Here is a 22,767-nt window from a genome sequence, read left to right as displayed (position 1 = left end):
GGTACAAGAAATAACCACTGCTAAAATAAGTAAGAATGATATGCTCCTTGTTTCACTTAAATATCCACAGATCACTGCCACTTAATAAAAACTGCCCATGCCCCCTTAATGAAGTTGCTAAATTCTGTTTCTGTCGCTATCATAGGCATGGGGGGAGGGGAGGGAATGTCAGAAAAGTAAATTACTCATGGTTGGCACATCTTAGAGCATATATGATGTAGGCATTTGTCCTGTACCCTATTTCTTCCCTGGTATTAGACACAGATTGGTGGGAGACTCAATTCTCTTCTGAGGTCTTCGGGAAAGCCTACTGCCTGACTCTAGCCCCTCTGTTATATATACTCTTTTAAAACAATGTTCTGTCCCTGTGCTGTTTCAAAACTTTCAAAAGTGCAAAAACGTTAAAAGTGGTTTACAATATAAACCACATATTCTTTACCTAGATTGACCAGCTATTAACATTATCTTGTCTTGTATTCCATATCTAAGTATAATTTTTATTCTATTTGAAGGCTATAAACATCATTAGAAGCATCTCTAGGGAAAAAAGCCATTCTCTTACATAACCATAAACAGCATCAACTACAGTCAAGACATTTAAGAGTTGATGCTGTATTATATAATACACAGTCTTTACTCGAATTTATCGAATGATCTTCAAAATATGCCCCTTTCCAGGTGGATCTCTGTGAGTTCGAGACCAGCCTGGTCTATAGAGCTAGTTCCAGGACAGGCTCCAAAAGCTACAGAGAAACCCGGTCTCGAAAATCCAAAAAAAAAAAAATGCCCCTTTCAATGTCTTGGTTCTATAAACTGGTCTACTGGGAGCTATTAGAACAAACCAGCTCACCTGTACGCTAGTGCCAGAGCCCAGGCGCCTGCAGCACAGTACAGGCTCTCATGGACTTTGGACTTCTGATCTTCACCACATGTTTTAGTAGGAAAGAGCCCTGTCGTCGGACTTTGATACATCAGCATTGTTGATTTGACTACAAAACAAGAAGAAAAAAGAAGACAAGGGATGAATGCACAAGCAGTCCTTTCTCTCAGTTTCTTCTTCCTATTTCTTTTTGACAGCTTATTGTTTCTAAACTGAGCTTTAACATAAAACCTTCAAAGATGTTAAGCGACTTCATGTCACTCTGGCCTGGTGGAAACCCACACTGCATGAAGTTGTCTCTGTGGTTCTGGAGAAAGCACTCACCTAATTAGAGCACTAGAAGCTTGTCATTATTATGCTGGTTAATGTTAATAAACAATACAAATCTTATCAAAATAACATCAGATACAGGGGAGAAAATACTAACCAAAAAAACCTGACTATAATATTTTGGTTAAACTCAAACTAGAAAACTTAAGGCAAATATACAATACATGATATCATTGACTTCCTAGGTCATAAGGCCAGTTCTTCTGCATTATGAAAACTAAATGATCAGCAATTTAGGGAGAAGAAAGAAGAAGAGCACAAAACAGGCCAGAGCCCCGTGTTTCACAGATGACTGCTATTCACCAAGGTGTTCATTTACTCACTCAACTGTGCAGGTTAGGGATCTGTTGAAATTTCAGAAGTAAAATCCCATTTTTATATAGCAAGGACAGCAACAGGGAAATGATTGTGGACAAAGCAAGGGCTGAAATCAGTGCTTTGCTCTCGATGACAGAGTCCCAAACTAGGAAAACAGTCTCCAGGACATTTTTACATTTCCTAAAAGAAACTTTATTTTTGCATAAACCAAACACTGTTTTTCCCCCAAATACACTAAAGCAATGTAATCTACATTACAATAACAATTTTTTCTTTTTCTATCTCTTTTCATGTAAACAATGTAACAGCATATATTAGTTATATATAATGGGTTCATTATGACATTTTGATGTATACAGATACTGCATTTTGATCATATTCACCATTACCTTTTTTCAACTCGCCTCCTCCTACTTAATGCCTCATTGGTGGTCCAATGAGTTTCATTCAAGTTGCTTACAAGAGTAAAGGTTTGCTTGCAGGAGTCTTAGCACCTTACCAGTGGATTATAACTGAAGAAAAATCTCTCCCTCCCCTATCAACCAAATAAAAATCCTCAGGCAGGGGTGGGGTTCCATAAGGCCCCTGTACTCCATGACAGGGGTAATGTGTGATTCCCCTCTGTATGCTGTGAAAACCACTCCACTGATTAATTAAAAAACTGCCTTAGACTGTTGATAGGGCAGAACTTGGGGGGGGGGGGGCGACTAAGCTGAAGGCTGGGAGAAAGGTGGTTGTCAGGGAGAAGCCGTGTAGCCCTGCTAGAGACAGATGCTGGGAACTTTACCGGGTAAGCCACAGGCATGCGGTGATACACAGATTACTAGAAATGGGTTAAATTAAGATATAACTGTTAGCCAATAAGAAGCTAGAGCTAATGGGCCATGCAGTATTTAACATAATATAGTTTCTGTGTGATTATTAGGTTATGGGAGGCCAGGACAAACAGTCTCTCACAACACAGGGTGTTATTAGGCTCAATCTCACACAGATTTTCTAAGTTCAAGAGCACAACATCCATGTTGTGCTTAGAAGAAAGTTTTTCATTCTGCTCCCCAGCAACTCCCCTTTTCCAGCTCTGACATTAACCCTTTTTTGTTTTTGTTGCTGTTTATTTGTTTCTTAAGACAAGATCTTCTGGCAGCTAGTGTGGAATTCACAATCATCCTATCTCTACCTCATGGATGCTGAGTTCAGGTCGAACCACCAAAGTCAGTATTATTTTCTCAGACTAACAAATATTTCCCTAAACACTGATTATCTTTCTCATGGTAAAGAACTGGTCCCTACAGTGCAAAAGTAAATACTGGCTATTTCTTTTTAAACTACAATTAGTACTCTTTAGATTGTTATTGCTGCCGGGCGGTGGTGGCACACGCCTTTAATCCCAGCACTGAAGAGGCGGAGACAGGCGGATCTGTCAGTTTAAGGTCAGCCTAGTCTACATAGAGAGTTCCAGGACAGCCAGAACTACACAAAGAGACGCTGTCTCAAAATACCAAAATAAAAAAAATAGAATCTATTAATACTTAGGAAGGTTAAAGTGATACAAAAGATATTGGTAACAAAATTATTCTTGGGCCAGATATTAGCTGTGGATTCCCTTTATGTCCTGTGGACATACAACTGGAATATATAGTACTTAAACAGTAAAATTACCCAATCTCCAAATTACAGAATAATTTCTCAACATAATATATGAAATATTACTATGGACCAGTGAACACTAGTTATAGTTAATTATGATTTCCTCAGGTGGTACTTACCAATTCTGTAATAATGATCCAATTTATCCCAAAGGGTTTCATTATCAGGTCTTGGAAGATTAATGCTTTTAAGAGGTTCATAAACAGAGCCTAAAAGGAAATTGAAAATTTATGAAATTAAGTAATTTGCACCTAGATAAACAATGAAATTTTCTAAATAAATGATGATGCAATAGCTAACAATATAATTTTCACTTCATTTCTGAACTACCCTATGCACTCCTCATAAAAATTTCAGGAAGAGAAGAGCAGAGAAGATTCCTCACAAGCACAGAGAAGCCCTAAATGCTGTCCTGCCTTCAAAGAAACCATTCCATCCAGCAATGTGGTCTGTACCCCAAGCCTCACAACCTGGTACCCTTGACACTCTTGGAGTGGTCAGAAGCTCAATGATTTCTTATCAATGAGAAATAGATCTAACTTCGGGTCCTTAAGTCTAAATCACATTACTTATGTTAATACTTAGTACACAATATCTGTGGAATGACCACAGTTTACAAAGCTCCAACAATAAAGACAAATGCGCACACATCCCAAAGCCACCAAGCCCATACATAGTCAGCTATGCTTCAGTAGCTCACACGCCCCAGTCATCCACTATATATTCAGCTACATTTCACACTGGGATTTTTAAACTTCCATGTTCTCTTGCATGGCTATCTTGACTACAAGCAAAACTCACTGTTTCTCAGTCACAGAAACTATTCTAAGGCATCAGCAGAGCATGTTGCTCAAAAGCTCCAGAATACACAGTAATCAGGATGATTTGCCACAAAGTGAGTACAGAAAATTGAGCACTTGACTATGCATTTTCTTAGCTACTCCATGAAAGGAAGCCACCCGAGCCATCAGCCATCAGACTAAGTACCTATCTCCACGCTTGCTAAAAGCACTCAGAAATTATAACATCTCCATCATAATAAACTCATCTCTAGATTCAGATATGTTCCACAGAGTTAAAAAACACAGTACAAAAATTAACTTACCACTTACCAAGGTTAGATAAACCATGCTGACATACATTAAAAGTCTATTTCTAAATAAAATTAAATAATTCACGATTATAAAATTACTATATCCAATATGTTAATTTACAACCAGACTAGGGCTGACAGCTGTCTCAACAGTGCTTGCCATCAAGTTTAACAACCTGAGTTTGCTCTATAGAATATTGGGAGGAAAAACCCATTAGTTGTCCTCTGGCCTCCACGAGGCAGTATGGCATGCCTGCTACTTCCCACAAACAAACAAGGAGAAATTTGAAACAACATGCTCTGTGTTAAGCCATTTTCTAATGAGTCCTAATAACAGTACCAACAGGAATAGCTCCGTAGTAAAGAATGGAGACCGCTGCAAACACACACTGATCCTCACAAGAACTTTCCTCCAGCTACACAGGAAACAACAGCCTAGTTCTATCCGCTGCCATGGCTGAAAACCCATATAAATGTAAGGAAAGCTTGTCAGCTGGGAAAGGACAATGAGGCCCCTGTTAATTACTAAGGAATTAAAATTTGGGAAACTATATATTCCTAGTGAAGTTCATCTAAGAGAGAAACAGCAAATGTAAATGACCACAGCTTTTAAGCATGAATGAGTACCCTAAAGACAGTGTTTTTTAGGGGAAAAGATTATAAGCATATAATAGTTTTCTTTTTACTTAAGTCTTTTTTACATTATATGTAAAAAGTAAAATTATCAAAATTTGAATATATAGGGATCTGAGAAGTCCCCGCTGGTAAAGTAGTAGCCACATAAACAAGAGGACCCAGCATGGGATCTTCAAGAACTCAGGTAAAAAGATGGGCGTGGCAGTGCAGGCACCTCTGCAGTCCCAGAGCTGGTGAGGCAGTGACAGGCAGGTCCTCAGAGCTCACAGCCAGCCCATCCAGCTAAACTACTGAACTCCAACTTCACTGAGAGAAACGGTCTCAAAAATTAAGATGAAGAGTAACAAAGAAGACATCTGATGACACCTGATGTCAACCTCTGGCCTTCACATCCACATGTACACACCTGCAGGCACAATGAACAGACACAAACACTTATAAACACAGAGAAAACATATAGACCCACACAAAGATGAATATGTACGTCTATGGCAATTACGTAAATGATGCAAGTGCATGTGAGTAGAAACTGAATATGCAAAACTGAAACCAGTGGCAGGTGGCTTCAGAGACAGTCCTGACTGATCACGGCTAATACCACTGCACTTACTACTAAACAGACTAAAATTAGTGTCATATAATTTTTCTTTACAAAAAAAGCACCAATGAAGGTGCTTATTACCATTTGCTTTCATGTAAAGAAAAAAAAAGATAAAGAATTCTTTAGAAAATACAAATCTAGTTAAAGGTAAAACATTTAGCAAACACAGGTCCTCAGTTCAACCTGTAGGGCAGTGGAGGGGGACAAAGGGACACAGAGAAGGGAGAGAAAGAGAGGAAGAGGACAGAAGGGAGTAAGAGAAGAGAGAAGAAAAGAGGGAGGAAGAGGAGGATGGAAAGAAAGACTGTTCAAAACAAAGCAGAAAAGTATAAAAGTCAAATCATCTTATTTATAAAATTTATTTATTTATAGGATTTTCATTGCATCTTCTTGAAGTCTACACGTGTTTAAGCAGTGTGACATTGCTAGTGTTATCTGGGAAGAGAGAACATCAGAATATTGTATACATAATAAATAAATATTAAAAAAAAATTAACCAGACCAGATAGGACCATGGTAAGCATTTTTTAAATTAGCTCATTGTGCCATCCCTAGGATGGTAATCCTGGGTGCTATAAAGAAAGCAGACTGAGTAAGCTCTTAGGAGCAAAACAGTTTCTGCCTCCAGGTACCTGCACTGCCCAAGTTCCTGTCCTGGCTTTCATCACTGATGGACTGGCACCTCAAAGTATAAGGAAAAATAAACTTTTACTTCCCCATACTGCTTCTAGCCTTGGTGTTTTATCACAGAAATAGATACCCTAACTAAGAAAGAAACTGTTACTAGCAGGGGGGAATTGTTTTAAGAGACCTGACCAAGAGTTTTTGGAGGATTATGGTAGCAGCTGAACTTTGGGCTGGAAAAGCTATCGACTATGAAGACTCAGTGGGCTGCTCAGAAGCGGAAGCTTGGAAGATGAGAATGTTAAAAGATACACAGGCAATGAAGGCCTGACATGTGACATTCCAAATAGAAGTTTGAGAGCCCTTTAAAGACTACTGGGGCCATTTATGAGATACACTGAATTATGGATCTATAGTTTCAGTCAGCTGGGAATGAAGGGTCAGTGTGTTAACAAGAAGCCAGCGACCTTTACTTTGTGGGGACAACTCATGCTGGTCAGCAGGGGCTGAAGAATCAGCTGTGGTGAGAAGAGACCAGTATTACTGATGGGAAATCTGGGACCATATCCTCAGCGTCAGCACACAGAAATATGGGCCCCCTCCACTTCATCTCATGCTGGCAGCAGAACTCGGTAGTGTAAGAGTCACCCAAGTGGTGCTAGTTTTGAAGGCCTCAAGAGGCCATAGAGAACAGCTAAGGCTTGGCATTGTGTGGTATGGCTGCAGTCCCTGAAGATGGGCCGGGAGAGGCCAGTTGTGAAGGTACAGTCTTGGCTGCAGTAAAAGGCCCAGTATTGAGAGGGTTATAGAGAGAAGTTGAAGCTTGATACCACCTGGCAGGGTGAAAGTCCCTGCAGAGAGCCCAGAAGTGGCTATTGGTGAAAATATGGCCTCATTGCAGCAGGAGACTGCAGCATTTTGGAGATTTCAGTAGCACAGCCAAGCAAAGCAGTGCTGTGGAATACAACAGGCTTGAGACTACAAGACAAGTTGTGTTGTGTTGTGAATGGCAAAGCCAGAAGGACGACTGCCCTTCGGAGGCCAAAGGAGCATGAGTGAATCCCAGACAGAGGGTACTAAATTATTTATACTGCTCGAGTTTAGTTTTGCTTTGTTTTATGAATGTGCCTTGATTCTTCCTTCTGGAAGTAAGCAAATATGCAACTGATTTTTGATTTTACAGGAACCCACAGTTAAGAAACTAAATTTTTGGAGACTGAAGGCACCCTAGCCAACTCGAGCATGTGGTTCTAGCAGGCCCTTCTCCCTCTTTCCCTCTGCTTTGAAAAACAAAACAAAGGGCTGGAGAGATGGCTCAGTGGTTAAGAGCATTGCCTGCTCTTCCAAAGGTCCTGAGTTCAATTCCCAGCAACCACATGGTGGCTCACAACCAACTGTAATGAGGTCTGGCGCCCTCTTCTGGCCTGCAGACATACACACAGACAGAACGTTGTATACATAATAAATAAATAAATATAAAAAAAAAAGAAAAACAAAACAAAAACAAAAAAACATTACATTCCCAAAGCTAGCCACCAAGGTCTATCCCCTTATTTGACTACTTTTCCTCCTGAGGCTGACTACCAAGGTCCAGCAATCAAAAGCCCCTTTTGGCTCACCTAATTAACATGCCCAATTAAAATGAAACACTTCACCCTAACAAGGGATTTCCCATCTTTATTTTACAAACTGCCATTTGCCTATGTGCTACATCTGTCTCCTCTTTATCCAGAGGCAGTCCTTTGTCCCTGTGGGACAAACATCCCTTCACCCTTTCCCTTGTCCCATTCCCCCTCTCCCTCATCCAGTCTCACCACAGCATCCCAGCCCATTCCAACACAGACCTCCCCTTCTCCTCCTAAGAATGACACCTGCAAGCTCCTATTTCTACAGCCTGAGTCAGAAAGTAGTTCACTATAACTATTTTTCCAAGCTTAATAAAGGATCTCTCTGTGAAAATGGGTGTTTGGGTGTGGTTTGTGCCTACCCAAGATCCCAGAGGAAGCCCCCACTATGGGATAGCCTTCAGAGACTGGAGTTTTACAGAGATTTGGGGGTTTTAGAGAGACTGAATATTTTAGAGAGGCCCGAACATTGAGTATTATAAAGAGACTGGACTTTCAAGGTGTTTGAATTCTAAAGACTGTGGGACTCTTAAAGACTTAGAATGTTCTACTTTGTCATATTGACATGTTATCTTGAGGACAAATGAGAAAAACATTCTAGTTGAACAGTGATGCATTTGAGTGGTCAAGTTGATGAGGGGTCAGTTGTGCTGGTTAGATTTACGACAGCTGGCCCAAGCTGTAGTCATTTAGGAAGAGAAAACCTCAATTGAGAAAGTGCCTTCATGAGATTGGCCTGCAGTCCAGCCTCTGGTGGATTTCTTTAATTAGTGATTGATGTGGGAGGACCCAGCCTGCTGTGAGTGATGCCATGTCTGAGCTGGTAGTCCGGGGTAAGCAAGCAACAAGGAGCAAGCCACTAGGCAGCATTCCTCTGTTCTTGGGCAAGGACACAGAGCTTTTGTTCTCTTTGTCCTTTCATTAGGGCCTCTGGGAAGGTCTTGGGGCTGCCTGGCTCCCAAAAGATCAGAGACAATGCAGGCTGTTGGTTGAAACCTCTGCAAGGAAAGGGCAAGCCTCAAAGTTTTGGTTCCTGGGAACTCGGCTGTGGTTATCAGTCCTAAGACAACTGTGTCTACGGTATCTTGCATTCATTCTATTGCCAACATTGACTTAGCTCTCTACTGACCTTGGCACATCCCCCTCCCAAAAAACACCATACTTTTTTGTTGTTATTTTTACTGAGCTATACATTCCTCTCCACCCCCTTTTCTTCCTTCCACTCCCATTCTACCCTCTCCCATGACCCCCCTTTGCTACCTTCCTAGGTAGATACATGAATGTCTTTCTCAGGGCCCTCTTTGTTGTCTAGGTACTCTGGGGTTGTGAACTGTAGGCTGGTTTTTTATGTGTAAAAGTAACTTATGAGTGAACATATATCATATTTGTCTCTCTGGGTCTGAGTTACCTCATATAACATGTTTTCTAGATCCATCCATTTGCCCACAAATTCAAGATGTCATCATTTTTTATCACTGTGTATTACTGCACTGTGTAAATGGACCACATTATCTTTAACCATTCTTCGGTCGAGGGGCATCTAGGTTGTTTCCAGGTTCTGGCTATTACAAATAATGCTTTTATGAACACAGCTGAGCACATGTCCTTGTGTTATGATTGAGCATCCTTTGGGTATATACCCAAAAGTGCCATTGCTGGGTCTTGAGGTAGGTTGTTTCCTAATTTTCTGAGAAATTGCCATACCAATTTCCAAAGTGGCCTATGCCTTACTTCTTAATAAACTTGCTTGACACAGCCATCAGGTATGGAAAACCTCCTGGCACCAGCTTTTCTATCTTCTTTATTTTCCCATCCCCAGTTATTCCCCTCAGGAACTTGTCACAAAACTTACTGGTCCAAGGTACTAGCCTATCTTCCTTTCTTGAGGACAACTGAGAACTGAGAAAAACGAACCCTGGCATATTGACCTTACGTTATAGGATGGAAAATATCTAAAGAAACAGTCTGGCAGAAAAACCGAAAGGAAGCCTTAAAGAACGCTCAAGACTTAAGTTTCCTCCAAAGATAGACACACTTTATATATTGTTAATGCAGTTGTGCTCTATGTGTTCATAACTGTTTTCATGTGGCTGTCTGTATGCCATTCTATGCTAAGACAGAATGAAATAAAACTGAACCTGCCCTAAAATTGCCCCAAATAACTAATAAAATCTTTGGATGCTCTGATTTTTTTGTAAGTAATTTTAATTTTGTGTTCTTATTTTTATTTTTAAATGTTTCTTACTTCTTGGCATGCCTAATTTAACAATGTGTGTTATACACATGTGAATGCAGCTACTGGGATATATATGAAAAGGCCTAGTAAATCCAGATTCATAATTGTAAATACTATTATTTCCTTAAAACCTACTGAGGTGGTGTTTGGAGCTCTATTAACTGTTTCATACCTTTAAAATGCTACTTGTTTCTATAGGATAACATTCAAAGGAGTCATTAAAACATTGTTAAACTATGAAATTTTACACTGAATACATGGGTTTTGGTTCTGAAAGAAATAATTCTAAATCTCCTTTTAAAATCAAAGATAACAGGAAAATTATATAAACTGCTTTCTGTTAAACAAACTATTTCTAAGTTAACCAGGAGAGATGGCTGGGTGTCACCTAAGTGTGACAAATAGAGTCTGAAGCTTCAGAACCCAGTGCCATCTGTAGTCCGAGCACTCCGGCAGAGAGATGTGAGGCAGAACCAGGAGAACTCCTCCCAGCTCACGGGCCAGTTAGGTTAACATATGCAGCTTTGAACATCAAGAGACCCCACTTCAAAGGAGAAGGCCGGGAGCGGTGCCCGAGGGTGTCCTCTGACCACTCTCACAGCTTCGCACATACTCATGTGTTGCATGCATGGATGTACACAACACACCCACACACATACATGGTAAATATCTCTAAGAAACATACATTAAAATCCTCTTATTAGACTAATTATTATGGATTTCTTCAGAAATTTTATTAATATATAAATGCTACATATTTTTTAATAAAGCTATGATGCGTATTAAATGATAAATATGTCTGTGAAAAATTAAATTGTTAAATTTTGTGTTCACAATAAAAATTTGAGGAAATACAATTCTGATAAATAGGAGTATTCTATGTTTTTACTCTAGATGTAACAAAAATAGCTATGTTATTAAGTTTCAAAATACTAATAGCTAATGTCTTACTTTTGCATTTATACTGAAAGAATAAAATGTTGGAAATGAGAAAAATCTGAAAACTGTAATGATATATAATAAGATATTCTACGTGCAGCTTGAACTTAACTGTAGCAAAATTAGATTAATAACTAAGTGTTCAATGTCTCCAATTGTATGTACACATGCCGGTCACTGAATACCTTCCAAAGGCCTAGAAAGACACAACCGATGGTTAAAGGACCACCACTAAAGAGACTAGTGTACTTTTATTGCCTAAAGTTTGGATTAGGTAAGTACCATATAAGAATGTATTTATGTACCACGTGTATAATTTTTTAAATGGGAAAAGGAACTTAGAATGCCTAATCAAAACACATCACACAGAGTTCACACACACCATTCAGTCTCAAAGTCTTGGCAAAGCTATGAGGATGATATTAAACGGAGAAACAAGGAATGTATTAAACGGTGTAAAGTTGAACACAGGGCTCTCTGAGGACAAACAAGATCATGTACTCTTGTCCTTATGACAGTCTCACGAAACAGTTTGCTGAGAAGTCTGATCCTTAATCTTTGCTTCCATTTTCTGCTTTAAACAGCAGCCTGCCCTGGACTGTGTATGTGTATTCCCTTAGCTATTAGTGGAGATCTTCTGAACCTCCACGTTGGTATGTGTCACCATAGAAGAGCTCAGGCTGGGTAAGAAACATCTGGAAGGAAATACAAACTAGCAAATGAGCAACACGATTGTGTAAGAAGGAAGTCAAATTTGCTTCTTCACCTAATCCATTGATGTGGAGCAGCCATGTGCCATTCACATTTCCTTTTTAATAAAAAGATATTAAGTTCTTCCAGTGCCCTTTAGAGAAGGAGCAGGGCCCATAAAATCCACTTAAGGGCACTAAATACAGCTGGCGTTTCATGTGTGACTTTAGAATACCAATCATTCAGTTGGTGATTCCATTTTCTCTTTGTATTTATAGTCTAGTACTGGAGTACCTGGCCAAAAAGACTTGTGATACCATGTAATTTCTGCAAGGTCAGAACTGATTCAAACAAGTTTGATATTTATAATATTTTAAACGGTTTTTTTTACATTTTTTAATATATAAGTGAGCTTGGCACATTTACATATGTGCAATTCTTGAGCACACCTGGCGAAATGGGTGTTGGATCCCCTGGTACTAGAGTTACAGGGGTCTGTGAGTCACCATGTGGGTGCGGGGTTACACAGGTCACAATTATAACACATTAGATGTGCTCCTGATCACTTATCCTCACTGCAGCAATCCTAGTGCCAATACAGTATTTAATAAATACTTAGTAAGCAAATGAAGCCATCACCCTCTGATGTCTTCCCTTTCCCAAGGGCTTAGAATCAGATGCAGTAAATGAAGTGAGGCAGATGGACTTAAGCGTGACTCACATGGCCACATAGCCTGTGACCAGAGGAACTCAACATGCTCAGTTATGGTCTATATATGCTTTCCTGTTCTTATAAAGACACGAGTGACTGAAACCATGAGTGAATGATTAAAAATTATCTGAGCAATCACCAGATTATGCATATAACCTTTTACGTGGATCATTCTATAAAGGATAACACTAAACCTAAAAATAGATAATTTCTCAAGAAAAATCCAGAATCAATATTTCACACTTAAAATTTAAATTTAGATTCCAAATATCTAAGATTAAAATCATGATCTTATTCCAGCATTAACTGAAACATATACAAGGGAAAACCATACCACAGCATTCTGTCTTCAAACATAAGATTTATCATGTCTCTTGTTATCATATTAGTTTTAGCAATATTACACAGCATATTTAATACAAAAATCACTACTGTTAATTAAACAACTTCCTGGTATTACTTTACCTTATACAACAGGAATGACTAGAAGTCTTGAATGTTAAATAAAATTACAGTAAGCAATGAATTATTAAGAGCTTCATTTGCAACATTATTACTGACCATAAATAAAAATACTCATGACCAAAATAAGACTAGAAATACTTCTGAATGAGAGTAGAGTTTGCATGTGTATTGTAAAGGTTTTACTGTAACAAATCATAAATGTAGTATACTTTTAAGAAATATGCATTAAACAGAGGAACAGTTTATTTGGGTTCAAGGTTTCAGTCCACATTCACTTGAGCCTGTTACATCTGGCCTGCAGTGACACACTATAACACAGTAGAACACATGACAGAGGAGGCCTGTCCCTATCACAATGGTGAGGATGCAAAGGGAAAGATGACAGCATTCCAATGTCACTTCCAAGGGCACATTCATTCAACTTCTTCCTGCTTACAAACCAGGCATGGTGGAGGCAGAGGCAGGCAGATCTCTGTGAGTTCGAGATCAGCCTGGTCTACATAGAGCTGCAGGACAGCCAGGGCTATATAATGAGACCCTGTCCCAAACACAGTAACTTCTTCCTGGTAGGCCCCATCTCCCAAAGATTCTACAGCCTCCCAATAGCACCAGAGTCTAGTAAGCAAGCCTTTAAGATATGGACATTGTTTCCATGATTTCTTTTTCATTGTTTGGCATTTGTTTATAGGAAGGTTACTGATTTTTGTGTATTAATCTTGTATCCTGCTACTTTGCTGAAACTATTTATCAGTTGTAGGAGTTCCCTGGTGGAGTTTTTAGAGTTCTTTATAATTATAATCATATAATCTCAAATAAAGATACTTTGATTTCTCCCTTTCCAATTTGTGTCCCCTGAATCTCCTTTAGTTGCCTTTTTGTTCTCGCTAAGACTTCAAGTACTATACTGAATAGGTATGGAGTAGACATTCTTCTCTCATTTCTGATTTTAGTAGAAAGGCATGGAGTTTTTCTTCATTTAATTTGATGTAGGCTGTGGGATTGAGGCAATTTGCCTTTAATATGTTGAGGAAATTTACTTGAATGGTAGTCTTTCCAGGACTTTTAGCATAAGAAGAAATTTGATTTTTGTCAAAGGTCTTTTTCACATCTAACGAGATAATCGTGTGGATTTTGTCTTTCAGTCTGTTTATGTGATGGATTATATTTATTAGTTTACCTGTGTTGAACCATCCCTGGGACAAAGTCTATTTGGTCATACTGGATGAACTTTCTGATGTGTTCTTGGATTTTGTATGCAAGTATTTTATTGAGAATTTTTGTATCTATGTTCATAATAGATATTGGTCTGTAATTCTCTGTCTTTGTTGGGTCTCTGTGTAATTTAGGTGCTAGAGTAATTGGGTGGCTTATGAAAATAGGAAATACTCCTTTAGTTTTTGTTTTATGGAATAATTTGAGGGGTGTTGGCATTATTTATCTGTGATACTCTAGTAGAAGTCAAGGCTGAATCAATCTGACCTTGAACATTTTTAGTTCACAGACTTTTCATTAATTGTTGTCAAGGTTCTCTGGGATTGAGATTGGTGGGATGGTTTTCTTTGGTTTATGTTTAAGAAACACTTATGAATGAGTACATGTGATAATTATCTTTCTGTATCTGGGTTACCTCACCCAAAATGATGTTTTCTAGATCCATTTGCCTGCAAAATTCAAGATGTAGTTATTTTTTTCTGCTGTGTAGTACTCCATTGTGTAAATGTACCACATTTTCCTTATCCATTCTTTGGTCAACGGGCATTTAGGTTGTTTCCAGGTTCTGGCTATGACAAACAATGCTGCTATGAACCCAGTTGAACACATGTCTTTGTGGCACAATTGAGCCTCCTTTGGATATATACACAAAAGTGGTATTACTGGGTCTTGAGGAAGGTTGTTTCCTAATTTTCTGAGAAATTGCCACACTGACATCCAAAGAGGCTATACCAGCTTGCATTCCCACTAACAATGCAGGAGTATTCACTTTACCCCACAACCTCTCCAGCATAAGTTGTCATCAGTGTTTTTGATCTTGGCCATTCTTACAGGTATAAGATGGAATCTCAGAGTTATTTTGATTTGCATTTCTCTGATGACTAAGGATGTTGAACATTTCCTTAAGTGTCTTTCAGCCATTTTAGATTCCTCTGTTGAGAGTTCTCTGTTTAGGTCTGTACTCCTTTTTTTTTTTTATTGGATTATTTGTTCTTTAGATGACCAATTTCTTGAGTTCTTTGTATATTTTGGAGATCAGACCTCTATCTGATGTGGGGTTAGTGGAGATCTTTTCCCATTCTATAGCCTGTTGTTTTGTCTTGTTGACCATGTCCTTTGACTTACAGAAGCTTTTCAGTTTTATGAGGTCCCATTTATTAATTGTTTCTCTCAATGTCTGTGCTACTGGGGTTATATTTAGGAAGTGGTCTCCAGTGCCAATGTATTCAAGTGTACTTCCCACTTTCTCTTCTATAAGGTTCAGTGTGGCTGGCTTTATGTTGAGCTCTTTGATGCATTTGGACTTGAGTTTTGTGCATGTTGATAGTATGGGTCTATTTTCATTCTTCTACATGTTGATATCCAGTTATGCCAGCACCATATGTTAAATATGCTTTCTTTTGTAAGAACCCCTACCTCCAACTTTTTAAAAAATACATTTCTCAAAGAATATATTTTAAAAGTAAACTTTTACGATTAAAAGGTTACCAAGGTGTTGCCAAAACTGATGGATGAGAGAGCAGTGTCAAAATTCATCATTCTGGGCAGAGGGAGGCACAAATGGCTTTGCAATCTGAGAAGAGTATCACAGCTGAAAGGTCATAAGCCATTCTGGCCCTAAGTACACACAGATGGCTTCCAGAATCTGAGATCACTGCTAAGTCTTAAAGGTCGTAAGGCATTCTGGCCCTGAGTAAGCACAGTGAGCTCTCAGAAGACTTACTGTAGCAGTTTTTGTCTCTGAGGTGTTTCTGACTTCTTGGATCTGGACTCCACCAGCAGGATAGTAAAGCTGGACTCCAGGGTGAACGACCCCCTTTTCTTCCCATGTCCCCTTAATTTTCCATCTTAGTCTCATTACTATTGGTATCATAAGGAAGTAACTAACATTACTTGAGAACAAGTAAAATACTTTATTGGGAGCTTTGTAATTTTATTTTAATTAATCCTCTTATAATCCTAATAAGTAGATACTATTATTTCCATTTCAAAGACTGAAAGTAAAGGTTCTGTGAACTGGAGCAGCTGCAAGTTAGTCATAGGAACACAGCTTATTTCTGTTTCCAGTAAAGAAAGAAAAGGAAAAGGGAGCTGAGCAGAGTCACCAGTTCAGGCTTCTGAAAGAGTCTTAATTGTAAAGCAATAGATTCACAATGGAAGAAACTTTCTTCTCTGTCACAGATGGCTATCCTGCCAAGGGCCAGTTTTCATAAACTTCTCCATCGTATGAAACTCTCATGTAGACGCCTGCTTACATCCCTAGGCATTCTGGCTCTCCACCATCAGACCCTTCCCCTTCACACCAATACCAACCAGTCAGCTGTGTCGGATTGGGAGGCTGAGCTCTCATTACTGGGGAGAGTCACCACCTAAATCAGAATAAAAACTAAGTACACATCCCACCTGGGTGTGCTTGCTTCCTGGCTTTGGATCAAAGGGCACCTCTTTTACAACAACAACGAAGGGGGGCTTGCTGTGTACCTGTGTTTCTTTCAACACCAGGAATTTTCCTTCTCAACACAGCAATATATAGCCTGTTTCCAAGGCAACACACTCTTACAACAATTATCACCCAAACACTAATGAACGTTCTAAAACACTTCTGGTATTTACTTTTGTACTTTGTCAACTTCAGCCATGAAAGTAAAGATAAGTCATTTGGTGGTTATTTTATACGATGGCCCTTCCCTTTACTTAGATTTTAGTTCATCTTATTTCTATTTCAGAAAAATGAAGACAACTGCAATGCACAAAAATAAAAGACCTGCCTTTCAGAATTAAATATAAGAGTACTGAAACTCAGATTTGAAGAAGTCTATCATGAAAACACTGTTCTTCTCTAGTATATTATTGAGCATTGGGTTAAGGCTTTTCCAAACCAGATTTCATGTAATAGCATATTTGGAGATGGGGTGAGATGAAGCTATCTAAATCACAAGATTTAGGGTGCTAATTTTCCCCACTTCACTTAAGAGTATTATTTCATTTCTTCACTAACAGATTCCTTATATTTAAATGTCATGTTCAAATTCCTTGTTAATTGACGGGAAGTCTGCCCAGGGATAGACAAGGCCTATCATGTAGATCTGACCTCTTTAGGCTACTAGTGACTTAAATTTTGGTAACGATGTTAGTAACTAACTTAAGAGATCTCTTCCACTTCCCCTTTTAGGGAAACAGAACCCAATACAGATGACTGACTGATGCTTTAAGCAGAGACAGACGCCATGAGAGTCACACAGGCTGGCCTAGGCGTGCCGTCACTGTGTTCGCTTTTCTATTCTGCAGAGGGCATTTGTGCTTATGATACATTTGTTCAGGTTAGTGGGCAGCTGAGTTTTCATGCATGAACACACATATGTGCCAGCACATGTGTAGGAGGCTAGAGATGGACATCAGGGGTATCTTACTCAATTGCTTTCTGTCTTAATTTTTTCAGACAGGGTTTCTCACTGAATATGGACTTCATGGATTCAGCTAGGATGGCTAGCTAGTGAGCTCCAAGTTTCCAGCTGTCTCCTTTTGATCAGCACTAGGATTATAGGGGAACACCACTGACCTCAACGTTTATGTGGGTACTGGGGATCCAGACTTAGGTCCTTAAGTCTGTAAAGCACACATTTTACCAACTGATTTAGCCTCTAGCCCCACACATTTCTTTTGTAAACCTGACTTTTGGACTTTTCTGAGCGTTAATCACTAGTGGGGAAAATACACTTTTACTTAGAATACATTTTCCCACTCAAAAACTAAAAGAAAATAAATTCAACAAACAGAGAAAGTTATATAATTAGGCAACACAGCAAGAAGGCTCATTTTGTAGAAAAATCACATTAACTTTTCAGTATGCTTCATTAACTCATTTAACTTTCATTTCTATCCAACCTGAGACTCCCTTGCATCACACCCTGTGCATACACCCTACTGCTCACACGCTATTGATACAAAAGTGTGATGGATCTGTGCCCTAACCCTGAAGGATTTCACAGCCTAGTAAAGAAAATGCGTTAGTCGTTATCTAATAGGAACGCAGTGGCAACAAAAATAAAAGAACCATGTAAAAACCGTCATGGAAAACAAGTAGAAATTGAAAACCAGGGTATAGAGGTGTTACCAAGAAACACAGAGGACAAGAAATTATGGAGCAGAATAAAAAGATATGGTGTGCACCAAACTTACAGTGGAAGGCTCCTTAACATACAAGAAACCTCATGATAAAGGAGCAGAAGTCAGAAGAGAAAATAAGGACAAGGAACTGGGAAAGCATCCCGAAGGGTAAGGCCTGAAGACGCTCAGCAGCAGGCTACATCTTTCCATGTTGTCCTTGAGCTAACAGAGAGGCAGGGGTTCAAATGAGAGGCTTGGTGGCATCAAGACAAGAAACAATGAGTCCTCGGAGTAAAGGTCCATTTCTAGTCAAAAATCTTGAATTAGGAAAGTGACATCAGATATGCAAAGGACAGGAAAAAAAATATGTTTTTTAAAAAAAGGTATTTAAAAATAAGAAAACAAGGAAGTCATATATTAGATCTGGATGGCAGAGGTAATGTTTTTTTAATATATTACAGTAAAATAAGAACAGTATAGACCACTTATAAAATTCTTAACCTTAAGTTTTTCACTCTTTCACTTAAACTCTGCTATGATTTTTCTAACTTTGCAGTTGTTCAGCGAAAAACTATTATCAATGCTAAAAGTCTACTGAAAATTAGAATAAGTAGATAATTAATCAGGTCTCACTGTATATTTTCAGGAAAATAAAATTATGTAAACAAAGAATATTACCTGGATAGATACGAAAAATGGATTAAAAACTCCCATAAAGAGCCCACAAAGCAAACTAGGAAAATAAGTTCAAACTTTAAATATCTCTATATTAATAATGTTTAACATGAAAAAATTTTTGCTATCAACGAACCACTTAAAAACAATTTATTACAAATAAAAGATAAAAGCCTTAACATTTAAAAATTAACATAACTTCAACAAGCCATACTCAAAAGGGCCAGATTCGAATGTAAAAGTTCCTGCAAAAGCAATAACAACTGATGAACTCTATACTAGTGCGTGTGTCAACGTGACACAAGCTAATCATCAGAAATGGAGGAGCCTCTGCTGAGGAAAGGCCTCCATGAGATCCAGCTGGAAGGCATTCTCTCAATTAGTGATCAATGGGGGAGGGCCCAGCCCATGGTGGTAATGCCATCCCTGGGCTGGTGGTCCTGGGTTCTACAAGAAAGAAGGCTGAGCAAGCAGGCCCCGTCCACTGCTTCTACATCAGCGCCTGCCTCCAGGATCCTGGCCTGTTCGAGTTCCTGTCCTGACTTCCTTCAATACTGAACAGCAATTTGGAAGTGTAAGCCTAATAATCCCTTTCCTCCCCAGCTAGCTTTTTGGTCATGGTGTTTTATCTCAGCAACAGAAACCCTAACTACAACAATCTCTATCAATACTTACCAGAGTACCAAAAATTATATTTAAGTAGGATTTAAAAAAATTCAAAGATAGATACATTTTAAAGAACTCTAAGAAAGCATGAATGTTTGCAGGGTTAAGAGAAATGTGAGTCCACAAGGCATGCATTATTTCTTAGTCACCAAGCCTCACGATACACAGCAGATTTTCTCTACATCCTGAGCTTTCTTACAGTGGTTCTCCAGATGTAGCCTAACAGAATCTATAGCCCCTACCTGGCTGAAGTCCAACCAGTGCTACTTAGCACTCTTAGACTTATCTAGCAACAGGATTGTTCACATTCTGTTTGTTTAAGAAGGAAGTAAATGGAGCTGGACAGATGGCTCACCATAAAAGGCTAGGCACAATCAAAATGACTAGAAGAAATTAAACAATAAAGTCACCTGGTATAGAAAGACAGGCAAAAGCTACTTGAGATATGGCAAAATTTCTATCCTTAAAATATACAAATAAACACATCAAACATTTGAAATCACCAATTGCATTAAATTTAGAAATGCAATCTCTTGTCCTTACTTTAAAAAATGTATTATTATGTATGTATGCATGATATGTGTGTAGACACAAATGCCACAAAAGACAGCTCTCCAGAGTCGGTTCTCTCCTGACTACAACTTTGACAGAGTCCCAGGGATAGAATTCAGGTCTCTAAGATTGTGCAGCAAGCAGCTATACCCGCAGAACTATTTTGGAGATTCCTTAACAGTTGAAGTGTCAAAACTGCCATTCAGTTATTCAGATGAAAATTCATGATCAAGACAGTCATACAGCACAGGAAAAAATAGACTAGACTCATTCTAAACCAGAGGCTATTAAAACTTCAGATGTGAACCAGCACTCAGGAGGCAGAGACAGTGGGATCTCTGTGAGTTCAAGGTCTACATAGCGAGTTCCAGAGCAGGTTCCAAAGCTACAGAGAAACCTATCTCATAAAATTTAAAAAAAAAAAAAATCAGATGTGAATTGTGAAAAATAATAAATTGGCCTAAAAGCTGAAACCCTAATTTAAAAACACTGTAGCAGTAAATTGAAAACAGAAAGCTAAGTTCATGATTTTTGATGGGCTTACAAGCCACAACTAAACCCTTAGTGTTCTCTGAGACATCAGTGCTTTCAGTTTTAAATACCTGGTTTATGTGTACAGTAAGCAGAATAAAAAGAACAAACAGCAGGTAGAAACAGTAAAGATCAGAAAATCCTCAAATCAGGACTCTATAATATCCAGACATAATTGGTGTAACTCAATTGGCTAGCTTAGGTACTATTCTACTGTTGGGAAGAGAGATCCGAACCAAGCCAACTACTGTAAAAAGACATTTAGTTAGGGGTTGGTTTACAGTTTCAGAGACTTAACCCATTATGACCATGGCAGGAAGCATGGGGGTACACAGGCAGACATGGTGCTAGAGAAGAAGCGGAGAACTCTACATCCTGATCCACATGCAGCAAAGAAAGCCCAGGCCTGACATGGACTTTTGAAACCTCAAAGCCCACTCCTAATGACAGACTCTTCCAATAAGGCCATACTTCCTAATCCTTCTAATCCTTTCCAACAGTGCCAACGCCTAGTGAATAAGCATTCAAACATATGAGTTATTCTTATTCAAACTGCCACAGAGAAAAAAGTAGCATCCTCAAATCAGGGTCTTAACAAGCATGCAGCAGAAGTCAGCTGGGGAGGTTGAGGCAGTCAGCCAGAGTTCCCCACAGAACTTTTTCTCAATGGGTTAGCTTCTACTTCTCTTTTCCATCACAGGCATTTTTATTCTGCGAGATAAAAACAGCTGTAACTTCTTGGAAACAGTCTACATTTTGCTATTTTCAACAACACAGTAATCTTCATCTTGAGCTGTCATTAAGTTCTTCTCTTTCCCTGCTAAGGAACCAGAAGTCAGCCTGTTCACTAAAGAAGGGGTCTTGGAGGACACTTGGAGACAAACATGCTTACATCTGAAATGGGGAAGGAGAACGGTAGGTAACACTATAAGCAGAGCCAGCTTCTTAATGAACATAAATAGACCATGAAATTTACCAACACTATTTAGAATTAACCAACATGATATTCTAACTGCCAAAAGACTATTATCAAAATGCATATAAAATTCTTCAGTGATTCAATGAAGAAAACAAGAAGAAATAGAGGAAGAAAGATAACCATTTGGAGAGACTATGTTTTTAATAGATACCAAGAAGCTAAAAATGTATGATAAAGGACAGCTACCTATTATACTCTCTACTCTCAGCTTGAGCTATAATTCTTGATATATAATCCAAATAATAGTATGGATGTTCTTTGCAAAATTCATTCCTGACCTAAAACTTGAATTGTTAAAGGCTAAAAGAGGGAACTAGGATATTGCATAAAGTTATTAATGATAGAGGAAAAAAAGCTTTTACTAAATTAAAAACCAATAATGCTTATTTTTGAAAGATTAAAATTTGGATTATAATATATCAAACTGGGGTGAGTTTCAATCATGCACTTAGAAAGGTACTGGGATTTTCAGAAGTGATGAAGTTTAGTTGCCACAGTGATTCATCTAAAAATGCCATTAGAAAGACACCCACCTACTTCAAGTCCCCACTTTCACCCAAGCGGCCTGCGTTGAGTGTTGGGCCTGCGATATTGTAGAAGTAGTTACTCAGTCTCCAAAGCCTGCCAAGCTGGTCATACACTCTACTGTGGCCTTGAGAAGCGTTCAGGCCACTCATAAGGAGCACTTTGCCTCTCAAGTCTCCAAGAAGTAACTAGATGGCCCCACCTGCTCCTCCTCCAAAACCCAAAGGACCAGAGCAGCTGGATAATTTTCCTGAGAAGCTCGGCCATGAGATCATACAAAGATAGCCACATGCCATTAAATCCTGATTAGACCTCTATGGGGTCCGCCAGGGCAGTTTAGTCCCCACCTGCCCCACTTCGTCATTGCTACTGGCCTGCCTTGCCCTGCTATTTGTGGCCTGCCTCCGGTATAGTCCTCCACTGTGACAACAGATGAGCCTTGCTTACCTGGTCCTACTCAGTACATCTGAATGTATAGAACCAATGAGATGCCTGCCAGGTTGACAGGAAGCACTAAGACAGTCCAAACCCCTTCACCTGAAAGAGCCCCATCCTAGCTAGTAAGGCAATCCTACAAACCTCTGCAGTGGCCCTGTTTAGGTACTGAGGAGTTCCATCTGGACTGGTGACTGTGTGCTATCCAGGGGCGAATTGTCCCTGAAGAGAGCACAAACCACCCTCCCCCAGCTCCTTCTGCAGGGCTGTCTTTCTTACACACGACCCC

At 39.1% G+C, this 22,767-nt stretch overlaps 1 protein-coding gene across 4 annotated transcripts in view; it reads right to left on the bottom strand.

The window, feature by feature from the left end:
• The window catches only part of Phkb (phosphorylase kinase regulatory subunit beta), a 199,180-nt gene that overhangs the window by 147,651 nt on the left and 28,762 nt on the right, over nt 1-22,767 (bottom strand). For all 4 annotated transcript variants that reach the window (XM_005367021.1, XM_005367020.1, XM_013353722.2 and 1 more), the window contains 2 exons: nt 3,295-3,384; nt 851-989 (listed from right to left, as the gene is read on the bottom strand). In XM_005367021.1, the coding sequence (XP_005367078.1) occupies nt 851-989; nt 3,295-3,384 (229 nt within the window). The remainder of the gene's footprint in view (nt 1-850; nt 990-3,294; nt 3,385-22,767) is intronic.

This window comes from Microtus ochrogaster, unplaced genomic scaffold (assembly GCF_000317375.1).
Source record: "Microtus ochrogaster isolate Prairie Vole_2 unplaced genomic scaffold, MicOch1.0 UNK15, whole genome shotgun sequence".
In the NCBI taxonomy this organism is placed as follows: domain Eukaryota; kingdom Metazoa; phylum Chordata; class Mammalia; order Rodentia; family Cricetidae; genus Microtus; species Microtus ochrogaster.
This window is presented reverse-complemented; position numbering and strand designations above follow the sequence as displayed.